General features: G+C 45.0%; 2 protein-coding genes across 2 annotated transcripts in view; one reads left to right on the top strand and one right to left on the bottom strand.

Annotated features, from left to right (window-relative positions):
* The first annotated feature begins 2,722 nt into the window (after positions 1-2,722).
* Positions 2,723-4,417, top strand: STBD1 (starch binding domain 1). The gene is made up of 2 exons (XM_082316499.1): positions 2,723-3,001; positions 3,147-4,417. Exons 1-2 carry the CDS (start codon positions 2,731-2,733, stop codon positions 3,956-3,958), a joined length of 1,083 nt encoding a protein of 360 aa, XP_082172625.1. The 5' UTR covers positions 2,723-2,730; the 3' UTR covers positions 3,959-4,417.
* Positions 4,418-10,233: 5,816 nt separating this feature from the next.
* CCDC158 (coiled-coil domain containing 158) overlaps positions 10,234-13,443 on the bottom strand; it is a gene marked incomplete at both ends in the record, with an annotated part of 31,338 nt that continues 28,128 nt past the window's right edge. Inside the window, 2 exon segments of the mRNA XM_082315030.1 lie at positions 10,234-10,310; positions 11,521-11,622. Coding sequence (XP_082171156.1) covers positions 10,234-10,310; positions 11,521-11,622 — 179 coding nt within the window.

The following is a 13,443-nucleotide window of genomic DNA, read 5'->3' on the forward strand; positions in this document are numbered from 1 at the left end:
ACCCACTGCAGCCACCGCAAGCAAGCGATCGTCGCTAAAGCTGAACCCCTTGCTCACCAAAACCTCCCTCAGCTCCGAACCGTGGCTGTTCCACAGCAGATTACAAGGATGGCCCTGGTCGAGGAGACCACGGCACTCAAAGTGCATTCGCATCAGTGGATGCTGATGGCACCTGGAAGCGACTGGGCAAAACCAGCAGGTGCCCTCTGGGGACGAGGTAGGACATACGGGGGAATCTGGAATCTGGGTTACAGAACTGCCCTTCCCCGCCTGGCTGTGCGGCAAGCTTGTCTCTGGTGGCACCTGGGTCCTTTGTGACTCCCTCTTTTTGTAATCATTCAAATGCATTATTAGTAACAATTACTCTCCGAGCTCTCAAAGCAAGCTGTGCGATTGCTTCTGCAGATACCGGATGAAAAAGAGTCTGGCAACAGAAGAGACTTGTATGAGCACGGAAGATGAATAGAACCAGAGGAGACCTTTGCTCTTTTCTTGCTCATTAAAGCAGCACCCTGCCTTTCATCATGTGCATTTCTGCGTCTTCAAAATAAACCGTTCCTTAAGGATTTCTGTAATAGTCACTTCTAAGCTGTGTTAGTTTGGTGTCTCTTCCTTCCCAAGCGTTTTATCAAATATAGTTAAGAAAAGAAATGCTGGGATTAGCAGCTCCAAACACTGCTCCTTCATCTGTGCCGAGGGCTGGCAGAAGGATGCTCTTAGTGTAATGATACAATAATTATTGATTTTTGTCTGCTCCGCTGCAGGGAGATGACTAGGAATTTTAAATTGCAACACACGCACACGCTACCTAAAGAACAGTAGTGTGCAGGTGCCCTAACTGATGATCCCAGCTGAGCCAGGTGGTGTGCAAAGACAGAGCATGGGACTGTCTCTGTTTTGAAAGCTAGAAAAAAGGAATGTAAGTAAACTGCGAAAAGATGATCTACTACGCAAAGAGTTTCAGTAGTTCACACAACTCCTTACAGTCAAGTGCCTGTTTTAAGTAGCAAGGCTAAGCTGCACCTTGAAGCATCAACAGCGGTAAAAGAGAGTTCACCCAAACCCACAGTCACTGAGAAAGCGCCCAGGCAGGTCCTGGCTTCTCAGCTCTTTCACTCTATTATTGAGCAGAAGATCTGAGCAGTGCATGTTTAGCACATGCCTGAACGCATCCCACACATCAAAGTACCAAAATAGATACTTTTATTTAAGCACAAGCTCAGCGCTTTGTTGGAGGAGGGCTTCGGAGAAGGTGTCTCTTAGCTACTGCGGTAAGCAAAAAAAGGAAAAATATTTAGATCATGAATTCTGTGTATTTGGACAGGCCACCATATACCGTATCAGCCAGGGAACTTCACCGCAAAGACTGCACACTTGTGCTTCTATAAATTCGAATGACATTTACTGTCCTGTTAAGCTGAGGTAGTGCTGCTCTAAATGACACTGAAAGATTAAGAAGTTCGCACACTGGAAATAGACTTAGTGGGACATCCACTTAGCCACTCTCTTTTCTAATGAGATGGTGCATAAAATCTCATCAGTGGGCTTTACAAATCAAGGAACGACAACGCCTTTGCTCAGATAGAGAATGGATTTTAAAAAGACAGCAGTCAAAACCGAGTGGAACTGCCTCCCCTAAATCCTTCTCTGGTGTTGATCTTTGGCCTTAGTAGTCTACACTGACAAACGTTTTTAGAGTTTGTCTCTCTAGAATTACCAATTCAAAATACAAAGCCCTAAGGTGCATTTACTATATTTCTTGGGTTCCTAGCAAGACTTATCTGTGTAACCTTTTAATTTTGAAATAAAATTTGACATCGTCACTTCAAGAGGAAAATCGAGTAGTTAAATGACGGTAAATTAAACTAAACATCAAATATCCTCGGCACTAATGCACTCTGAAGTCCTAGTAGTCCAAAAAAAGCTTCCTGAGCATAATACGGAAGACAGGAGAGCAGGACAATGTTAAGAAATCCAATTGTAGTCATTAGAGTATGATGCAGAAGTTACAAAATCAGTAGTGAATTCCATCTCGCTTCTCAGGGAAACCAGAGAAAGCCTGGATTTTCATCAATACAAGCATTAAAAGGACAAGCAAGTCAGTCACTCTCAGCACACCCGTTAGAGCACATAAATCTAAGCCCACCGGTAATGCTAGAATTAAACTTCACAAACCTCTGCGGTTACTACAGCTCCAAAGCTTTCTTTCGTGCAAAAATAGGAAAGAAACGCAAGCATTCAGTCCTCAACTTTTGCACGTCACCTCCTTTCATTTTTGCCTTCTCTGTGGTTTAAAAGGCTTGCAGCATGGCTGCTGTGGGAAATAAACTGAAGCATTCAGTCCTCAACTTTTGCATGTCCTCTCCCTTCATTTCTGCATTATCTGCGGTTTAAAAACACTCGCAGCGTGGCTACCGTCTGCAGAGTGCCTCGCTATAGAGACAAAATGAGGGAAGAGAAGGAAAAAAAAGGGGAGAGATGGCAGAAAGGGGCGGGGTGGGAAGAGAAAGCAAGCCTTTCCACTTTTTCTCACCTAACTTGTGAGTTTTTTATTCTGACCTGCCTTTTCCCTCCCTTCAGCCACCGCCCGCCGCAGGGGCGGCCCGACGGCCCTGCCAGGCGCCGAGGGGAGCCACCTCCCGCCCCGGGGGCGGCTCCTCCCCGGGGGCCGGGACCCGGCTTAAAGCGGCGCCGGGGGGGCGGCGGCGGCCCCGCTGCCAGCGCCCGGCCATGGCCCGCGACCGCGGCCCGCCCGTCTTGCGGCAGCCCCCGGCCGCGCCGCGCTTCCCCGCCGCTCTCCCCGCCGAGGCCCGCGGCTGGGGCTGGCTGGCAGCGGGGCTGTGGCCGGCGCTGGTGGTGGGGCTGCTGGCCGCCCTCGTCGCCTGGCTGTGGTACGGCGGCGGTGACGGGCGAGGCGAGGAGGGCGGCGGCGAGGCGGCGGCCCCGCTGCGGGGCGGCGGCGAGGGGACCCCGCGGGCGAGGGGCGAGGCGGCGGCCACAGGTACCGGGCGGGGGTGCTGCGGGGGGAGCCGATGCTCCGTGCGCCTCGGCCTGCCCCCGCCGGCCGGCCGGGACTCGGGTTTGCTGCCGCCGGGCTTAACTGCGTTGCTTAAACCGTGCCTGTTTTCATTAAACGTCACTTTTAGAGGATCCTCTGGGGAGTGGGGAGCGAGCGCTGCTGGAGGCCAAGGCCGCTGCCCTGTCCGGCTCTCGGAAGCCAGGGGAGGATCTGGAGGCTGTACCAAGGAAAGAGCTTAACCATGTTCAAAGCGGTGGAGTTTCGGGCGAACCTCTGGAGATGGAGCAGCGGCTCCCGAAGCAGGGTGCCACCGACTCTGGGGAGCATCCAGCTGACACGCACGGCAGCCAGGCGGGCGAATTGAGACCCCGGACAGGACAGGCAAGTGATGGATGGTGTGTGATGAACTTGGCAGGAAGCTCCGACGATGTCTGTAAGGACAGAAGCGAGGAGCAGCCGGGTCAGCCAGCCGAGAGTAGGGACTTGGACCACGAAGAGTGGGAAGTTGTTTCGGAGCACTTGGCCTGGGGGGAGGCTGGCAAGAACGGCAGCGTGGAAGACTCCGACAGCAAGGAATGGGAACAAGGAGACTGCCCCGATGGGGACTTGAAAGCGAAGAGAGTTGCAGCCGTGCCCCCCATGTTTCAAAATATCCACGTGACTTTCCGCGTACACTACATCACGCACTCCGACGCTCAGCTGATTGGCGTTACCGGTGACCACGAGTGTCTTGGCCAGTGGCACAGCTACGTTCCGCTCAAGTACGGCAAGGATGGCTTCTGGTCAGAATCCATTATTCTGCCGGTAGACACCAAAGTAGAGTGGAAATTCATCTTGGTGGAGAACGGGAAGGTCAGACGTTGGGAAGAATGCGGTAATAGGACCCTAGTGACTGAACACGAAGATCAAATTGTTCATCAGTGGTGGGGATACCATTAATGGGATTCTGGAATCGGCTTATCGAATGGCAAACCTGCTTAGATTCATCACAGAGCCCCTAAACTTTACCCCTTCTTCAGCAGGAGACCTGCTCAAGTGCAGAGCTCTGTCAATGCCGTATCAAACCTGGTTAAACCGCGCGAGCAGCAGATCTCTGCCACCCCTTTAGGCAATCACTTGGCAACTTGAAAAATCAACTTGAAACGCGTTCTGAAGATGTGCAAGGTAGGCTATGAAGGCATGAGCAGCAGTCCCAAGCAGCTGCCTGTCCGGGTTAACTCTGGACCCTGGACTTGAGTTTGCGTTGCTTTGAGTGGGGCTATGGGATGCATCTTTGTACCGACTGCTTAGGGCTCTTGAAGCATACTCGGAAGTGCGGTTACCTACGCTGTAGTAGTAACTTAAGTGTTTTAACTTATGTAATGTATTAAGTAAGCAATAAACACTTTCAGACTGACAGTCCTTTTCAACTTGGCCAGTGAACTGACTCTTAATAACTTTGAAAGAAGTGTTACTTCACCTGAAAGCTTAGTGCTAAAGAATTACTGAGAAGTGGCTGGCACTCCTTGGAGTAACCAAGGTTTAACCCCCGAGTACTTCATTCTCTACTCCCTATTCCTGAGGAAGCACCTCGGCTCAAATCGAGGCTTGGCAGGTAGGTCCCTTTTAGTCAGCCCATCCTGCTGAGAGGAGAGCAAAGGGCAGAAAGGACGGTCTGGGCTTAATGAATTACTTTGTCAGGGTAGGAGCAGGCTTTAAAAAAAACCTGGACTGCTGCGATGGCTAGGGAATAGGATTCTTTCTGAAATAAAGTTAAGTGGCATATTCTGCCTACCTAGGAACAATACTGCAGTATTATCACCAACTACTTAGCTTAAACTCAGATGTTGTGTGGTTTTTTGTTTGGGGTTTGTTTTTTTTTGTTTTTCCTCCCCAAGACTAGGCTTTTCAACACAAATTCATTTTAAGTTGTGGCCTTCTAGTAAGCCAGATAAAGTAGGATACTTCCAGCTTCAGCCAGTTCATATTTTTTATAGGACAGAAGCAGAAAGCTGTGGTGCTTGCCTGCTTTTCTTATTTTTGGTTACAAATACACGATGCCACTTCAGCAAGCTCTTCTTTCCATAATGAGAAATCTAGCTCTAGCTTGCAAGTATCACTTCCCTAGAGCGAACTCGGTCTGAAGAGCATAGTTTTGGAGGAGTTCTGGAAGTGCATAAATTAGCACTTTGTTTTGGAACATCTACTTCAAAAGCACATTGCTGATATAATTGCCTCTGCTAATTCTTTCCTGCTTTGCATGTGGAGCAGTCTGAATGTGTGAAATGGAGTGGATTTTGGAGATAGACTGGAAGATGAGCTTCAGAGGCTTACCTCCTGCATCTAATGGTTAATGGACATCCAGTTGGTGGGAGAGTACTATTGCTGCTGTGAAGAACAAGTGTCTGAGATGTTGTGAGTTCAGTACCGGCTGTTTCATGAAACAAATCCGTTGCGAGTGGGCTGGGCTGCCTGCTCATACAGGCATAGCCACAAAATAGCTAAAGACAATCTTGGGAGGGTGTTAGGGGGAGGGCAAAGAGAGAGAGAGACACTAAGGCCAAGGAACAACTGCACTGGCAAGCTGGAGTTTTCCCGTTCTCATGTAAAACAAGCCCCTCCCAGCTGTTGCTACATGATAAAGCAACTTGTTCCGGGGGTCAGTTACTTCTGCAGATACTAGCTTTGCTCTCGGGTTGTCTTGAGCAGCATGAAGATTCAGGTGAATAAGTTTCATTGCCTTCAAGAGACCTTTTACAGAAGAGAACAAGGTAGGAAATGGGGGTGGGAGCGAAACTCAAGCCTGACTGTAAGCTTAGCTGCTTGTCCAGAATGAAAAGTACCCCTGTAACTACTTCTGCAGGAGCAGTATTGCAGGTCTGGAAGGAATGTGGTATCATTTCTGGCAACTGACTCAGAAGGGAGAGGAGGGAGCTGACAATTTAGCAGGTGGCTGATGCTGCTTCAGTGGTCTTAAACACATGCACGTGTGCACACACTGGTCCTCAACTCGCTCAACAGGAAACTAATATGGGAGTTAAGTTACTTACTACATGAACTTAAAAGGAAAATAGCATGTAGTTAGCATGCCCTGGGTTGAAAAATAAATATTAACATGAGGCTCATTTCATTTTAGGGGCTCCTGCTTCACTGTAACCAATATTTCTGTTGTTTAATTATGATTATGCATACGTACATAACCAGAAAGCTCTTACGTTCTGTCCATGTGCACCACCACTGAGGAGGGACAACGTTTGTGTGGGTTTCAATCAGCAGCTTACAGCTTTAACTGAATAGGTAAAATTGTGCTCAACTAATGGCTTGGTACCTTAATTGCATTTTTTGCACTTTGCTTTTCTAACAATAAATTTAAGCGAATGATATACCTAACATACAGAGGTACAGTTGAAATAGAAGTGGATCTTCAGAAATCACTGAAGTCAAAGCAAACGTGTTATTTCAAGCTGTTTGCAATCCTTTTTCCCATTAATGCAAGTGCTTCAAATAGCGAGATACTGTCAACTTAAAAAGCACTTGTCCAACAGCCACCGCCATCTGAGTGTATTTATACATACATTGGAGGCGTGTCTGAGAAGATTAACTCTAGTATTAGATTAAGATATTTGCTGGAAAGCCACTTAACCCACACTAGAATAGATTCTCTAATGCAATGATGAACATGTTACAAACGGACTAACCCTGAGAAATCTCTCAAACTGAGAACACTTGTTGTTTGTTTGTTTTTTTTTTAATTAAAGACCCTGCACTTTGATCCCACAGACAACGCACACAGCCCTCATGATTGCACCACCTTGCTGAATGATCAAGCAAGGTTTCTACAAAGCCCTGCACTGCACTTTTACTATACCTCTACATTATTGTGCCATTCACATCACTGCTTGCCCAGCAGGGCCTATGCCATGTCAATTACATGTTATTTGTATGGTGAAAGAACTCTGGATTTCAGTATTATTGGAGGACCTGATTAGTATTTTCGCCAAGGTAGCAGAGGTGATTTCTCCTTATTGAACAATCTATTCACTCAAGCGTGAAGGTAGATTTAAACAAAGTTGCCTTGCTGCACAGAAATGATTATGCTGGAATGGGCTGATATCTGTCTCACACAATGTCCTGGCTCTGAGAGCGGGGAAGCTACATGTGAGAAACAAGTTCTTGTTGACATTCCTGCATGGATGTAACACCCTAGCAGCCAGCGGCTCAGGATATCGAAAAGCAAATAATAAACTGTGTCACTCAGAGCTTGGCAAAGGCGGAAAGACTGCAATCAAAGATCTACCTTTTAACTTCATGTGCTCACACTGTTGACAAGAAACTTCTGACAAAGTAGACAATTTGATTACTTGGAGGTGAAATGCAATCCGCTCCTATTTGTGAAGTAGGTTGGTGTACAAATGCTAAACGCTGCACCTGGATGGTAAGCTGAGCAGACAGCCTGAGGCATAAACCAGTTTAAAGTCACATACAGAAACTTGCATTGCAGCTTGCTTGCTTCCTATTCACTTTGCAGGTGCCTTTGCAAAAACCGTGCCCATCCCACATTCTCTCTGGGAGTTAAACTTACTCTTTGGAGTCTCTCCACGTGATCCTTTCAAAAATATTAGACTGGTCTCAGGTTTTCTCTCTAGGGGGCTGGTTGCCATCTGTGCTGTCCTGCTGTGGTCAAGATTTGCCTAACAGTCCTCCCGTCCTCCACCTGTATGACACGGAATAACAAAGCGCTATTCGTGCTGCAAAGTCCAGGACGTATATAGCTGCTCTGGGACCCGTTTCGCCTCCCCAGGCCAATTCTTTGCCTTCTGCTGGCGCCAGGGAGGAAGCCCAGACCTGTACCCAACTGCGCTGGATTCCGGCACAGGGATGTTAAGCTGCCTTTGTGCTTGGCAGATCTCCCTTTTCTCTGGCTATTTGTACCTCTCCACCTGCTCCCTTCCATTCTCTTAGGGCTGCGGTCTTTTCAAACTCTTTTTAGCTCGGCTCCTTGAACACAACTGAGAGTGCACTTTTCATTGACCTTTTCCCACCTGCTGGGCTCTGGGGTGAATACATGCTCTCATTCTCTGCGCCTCACCCTGTTCTTACAACAAAACTTTGGTGGATCTGTCAAATATGGATAACAAGTCCAAACTGTGATACACAAGCCATCTAAAACGATCCTGTCATTTTCAATGCAATCGATTCCTAGGGAAGGGGAGATGCCTTTATTAACATTCTGACTAGGCTTGCAACACTGGTGCAAAAAAATGACAGAATCAGTGGAAAAAAATTATTAGGAAATACAGACAATTACCTGAATTAAATCAAAATACTGTTGATAATAACTGAGGACAGCTTAGGAACAACTCACTAATCTCTTCTTCCCACACAAGAAGACCTCAAAATAAAAATAACCTCAGAGATTTGATCTACTCTGAATACAGTTCTGTGGCTTTAAAGTCAACAAAACCAAGCTTGTATCTGCATGGCTTGCGCTCATGAAGTTACTTTTGCTGAGCTGTAGCTACAAATCATTTGGTTTGGACAAAATCATCCGGTAAGCCCCTTGAATTCAAGCATGGCATTCCATGCTGCCCCAAATCCAAGGCAACAGTTGCTTTTCAGGAAGCAGATAATAAGGAACACCACTACGGCTAGTGAAGCTGCTCCTGCTGACCCTGGGGATGATCTCCTTTTCTGGGCTTGGGTACTGCTTTACTGCAGAGGGACATCTTGCCCCTTGTTTTGTTAGCACCGTTTATGGCAAGGACTCCCCCGCTAGCAGGCCAGCAGCTTCCGTGAGCTTCTCAGCCAGCCTTGCTAGACTCTGAAGGGGCAGCACTATAAAGCTGCTCTTCACGAACAGTCCCCGGACAAAAATCAAAGGACAAATTCTCGAAATTTGGGATGAGTACCAAGTTCTTCCTCCCCTGTCTTTTTTTCAACAACTATCTTGTTCCCTGAGATACTGTCAAACTCTAATAAGGCTTTAAACATCAATCTGATACTTTAGTGATCCTGTTCATTATTACTTTCTTACTTTGGAATTGTTTTTAGCATTGGATAGTCTTTTAACTCTTTTTAGGGCAGGAAGTCATTTGCCAACTGCTGCAAAATCCTCAAATGTCAGAAGACATAGGAGGTTTTAAAATAAATTCATGTACGCCAGGTGTGCTCAACATGCCTTCCTGTCTATTACTAAATGTTACGCTAGGAATGGCCTTTGAAAACATTATGGTTAGACACTCATATTAAGGAAAGGTTGTCTGTATTGGTGACTCAACTGAAGAAGATTTTGGAGACCAACTGAAAGTAACAGGCCCAGCTATTTTAGCAAACTTCTTAATATGGGTGGTGGAGCCTGGTATTTAAGTCATACTAGACTGTTGAAAGAAAAAAAGTCACTATAGATTCAAAATGCATTTTCTTCTGCCTAAACTTCACCTAGTTTAGTTTTTATAGAGGGACACGGATTGAAGAAGGACAAAAAGTCCCAAACTAGGAACATACCCTCAGCTGTTAAGTCAAAATCTGAGTGCTATGCTTACAAAGCTAATCCCAAGGCAGACCGTGGACTCTCCATTTGCACTATGAATCAAGCCAAATATCCCAACAAGCAGTGAAAATTACATTAAAAATACCACTTGATGAGTCCATTCTGCTTAAAGGAATCATGGTATAGGATGAAATCTGCAGTCTTGCAATTTCAGGTATGTGGTTCAAAACCTTATCTCAACATTAACAGGAGCCACGGGCAGGTTTCCTGCTTTTATTGGAAATACCTGTCAGTTCTGGGACATCCAGATGAATCGGCATTTATTGAAGTAATAACATGAAGTACGGAGGGAGGGGAAACCCATTTATTTTAGAATGAAAAGAAAAATGCCCAACAAACCATTTCAAAACTAACTTTCTAAATAAACAGGACATGAAATGGTGTGCAAGATCCAGAACACATGGAAGAAATACTGGAATTTGAAGCAGTCAGCAGTGGCCTGTGGCCAGTGTCCCTCACAGCACACAGTTACTGAAAATGCGTGCCAGTGAAACGAGTCCGTATTTACATTTATTTCTACTCCTCTGTACTCCCCACTCATTTAAAAGTAAAAACTGTGAAGAGCGTCATGATTCCAGGCAAGAATTACAAAGCTGTAAGAACTTTTATTATTAATCTTTAAAAATATAACTGTTTTAAACACAACGTACATACGTGAAAGTAATCACTAATGTATACGGCGTCTTCACTTCGATAGCTTTTTCTCCTTTTCCTTTGCTTTCTCCATCTTCACTTCCTGAGTTCTGAGCATTGATGACATGGCTGAAAATAGCAGCAAGAATGGATTATCTGACCACCACCTTATGTTAAAATGATGGAGGCCTCAGGTGCAGACACCTGAAGCTTTGTAATATCCTCCCACACGTTACACTGTAATGATCAAGCCCTTATAAATACAACTTTAGTTTGCAATTCTTTATATGCAGGGCCTTAACAGAAAAGATAAACCTAGTAATAAGTAGGCACCGCCTCATCTGCTTTGTGAAGACAAAGCACCAAATGCTGGAGTAGTGGCGAAACGCTGTTGATTTCAGTCTCTCTTACGGGATGGTGTGAAATTAATACCTTGGGTCCCACGCTCATGGAAACAGGTTTACTTAGTGTGTACATAAAAGGCTTCCCCCCCCTTTTATATAGTAAGTCTTGATACGTTACAGGTATGAATATATCTATTTTTATGTGGATATAGAAAACAGGCAAACTGAAGGTGTTAAGGGATGGCAAAGAATAAAAATGAGCACACTTACCTTACACTTTATATAAATAATTTGATTAGTTTTACCTAAATCAGGTCACTTGCATGTCCCTGACATGTGTGCACTGTACGATGTGGGGAAATAATAATTTCCCAAATCTACGCAGGGAGACTTAAAGGGGCAAAGGGGAAGCAACTGGAATGTGCAATAAGAAAAAGTGCAGAGAAAAGAAATTCCATCTCACTTGGCATCCTGCCATCACAGGAGTTCATGAGCATTTTACCAGCGACTTCAAAGGGAGCAAGAAGAGAACCTGAGAAGTTCTCCATCGTCACTGTGGTCATCCCAGATTTAAAAAAAAGTTGAGGAGGAAAGGATACGCTGCCGAGGCCACTGCTGGGAAACTAGGCTTTTGGAGTCTACTGCTGTCAGAGTATCTTTCCGTTTCCATGAAAGAGCCATCGGCTTGTTAAAAATTCCATTTAATGGGACATGACAGCACATGAGGCCACCCGTGACCAGGTGCCATGTTTGAAATGTTAAGGATCTTGAAGCTTATTAGAGTTAAGGGGCTGAGCAACAGTGCATTGTGCAGTTAATCTAATTACTCTCCTAGGAGCAGGATAATGTAGAAGTGGGTACTGCTAGTAAAACAGGCATGTCTAAACTGACCTCATGCAAAAACACAGCTAGTGCTTTGGCAGGTAACAAGAACAGTTTCTGGAAAGTGTGGGTATTTTAAATAAAATAGGAATATTTTTGGTAAATTCTGGCACCTTGTTTTTTTATCTGTAATGATTCCACCAGGTTTTTCAGGCTCTCCATCTTGTTCTGTAGCTTCCTAGCTGTATCCTCGCTAGTTTCCACGGGCTGAGAAGCTAGTGAGAAAATCATTCATCAATATGTTATCACAGGCTAAAAAAACCCCAAAGGTCATTGCAAGTTATTTAAACATTCCATCTAAAGTGAAGTTCTTAGAAAATAACATTTCAAACAATAAAACTTCCAGTAGCACAGAAAATGAGTAAGAAGGCAAGGTTATTAACACAAATTTATACTTAGCGGTATTTCTGTTTAATTGAAAATACAACCACATTTCTATTTTGCCTGAAAATTTCCCCATTTGGGCAATGGAGAAAAAGTGCTTTATGTTACTCAAACAGCACGTATGCCCACAACTTCCAAGTCCCTCTTTGCCAGTAAAACTGCAAGGGTTGTACAGAGGAAAGCGGTAGTTGCATTTTACAGATGGAAAACTAAGGTGTAGAAAGATGTAACTTACTAAAGCCAGGAATAAAACCAGAAATTCCAAGTCTTTGAAGATCCAGACCAGTGCAGAATTCAGTAGGCGTTCCGCCTGCCTGACTGAACACTAACACCCACAGACTGACACGGTCACGCCAGTACTTCACGAACAACTACAGTCTCCCACACTGGAGCCTCTTCTGACCAGAACTTGGACTGTTTCATTTTTGCTACTGTCATCAATTCTCAAATAAAAAGAGGCAAAACAAAAAATAATAAAAGGAGCCAGAAATGGAGGTAACTAGCTGCCCAGATTAACAAACAAAACAAAAAACCCAAAACACAACAAAAAAAGAGCGATGCCACTTCTCTTTCTCTTTGAACTGAGCAATGATTGGCAAATGACTGAAGGCTACAGTTGTGACCTGCTACATCTCCTGTGGTCTACGTGGAAACAATTTGGGGTTTTCGTCCTATTGCAGAGATATCCACACCGCAAAGCCTCACGTTTCCTAAAACAGGTGCAATCCAGAACCGAGACTCGTTGCGGGGACGGTTGTGCTGCTCTACAGGTACAGAAATTTGCATGTACTCACTTTGACGGGGAAATGCCAGGCACACTTGCGCTCTGCTTATGAACAGGCATTTCTTAGGTGTTAAACACGCATTAAAAACACAGATTAGCTAACAAATATGTACTTCATCTTTGCGCAGCCAGGCACCTGGGGGAAGCAAAGGTCAGTGAGCGACAATGCTCGTGTTCTAGTCAGGGTGACTGCTCAGCCCAGCTGTTTTAGATACCACTCTGCATAAGGAGAAGATCCTGAGGTTTCGAAAATGCAAAAGATAAAGCGACTAAGGAGAAATCTCCATTAATAAAATAACACCACAATACAGACACGCTAAAGTGAGGATGAAACGACAAAAAAAAATCCCACCTCAGAAGCAGGAAACATTAGTCCTTTTGAGCTCCTTGGACCTATGGTTAGATTTTTGCCGGTACCAGAACTAGCTTCGAGCTAGGTGTGCAGCATCTGTGTTACACTCCTACCTGCGGTGTTTATGTGCCCTCTGAGAGAAATTGCATTTTCAGACCTTGCGCAATAGAGAAATGCAATGTTTAAAAATGGTATTCGGTAAGCATTACTTGAAAATTTAGTTGCTTACTTGTTTTTCCTATTGCATCTATGCATTTTGGGGTCTTCCTGCCACTTAAATGTAATAAAGCAGTCCTGACAGCCTGGCTCACTGGCAAGTAATTAATACACTACCTTGAAAATGTTCGTTGTCCTCACACATATTTTGTGATGCAGAAAAACTTATTTTCATCACTTAAGAGCTACGCAGACACAGCCTTACATCAATATTTTCAGTAAACCCCAGAACTTTTCTAAATGTGTTACAGGAACCACAACAACTACTACAAATATTAATATTAGGCAACTGTGTTGCCT

The sequence above is a fragment of the Platalea leucorodia genome (genome assembly GCF_965183815.1).
Source record: "Platalea leucorodia genome assembly, chromosome: 6".
NCBI classification, from domain to species: Eukaryota; Metazoa; Chordata; class Aves; order Pelecaniformes; family Threskiornithidae; genus Platalea; species Platalea leucorodia.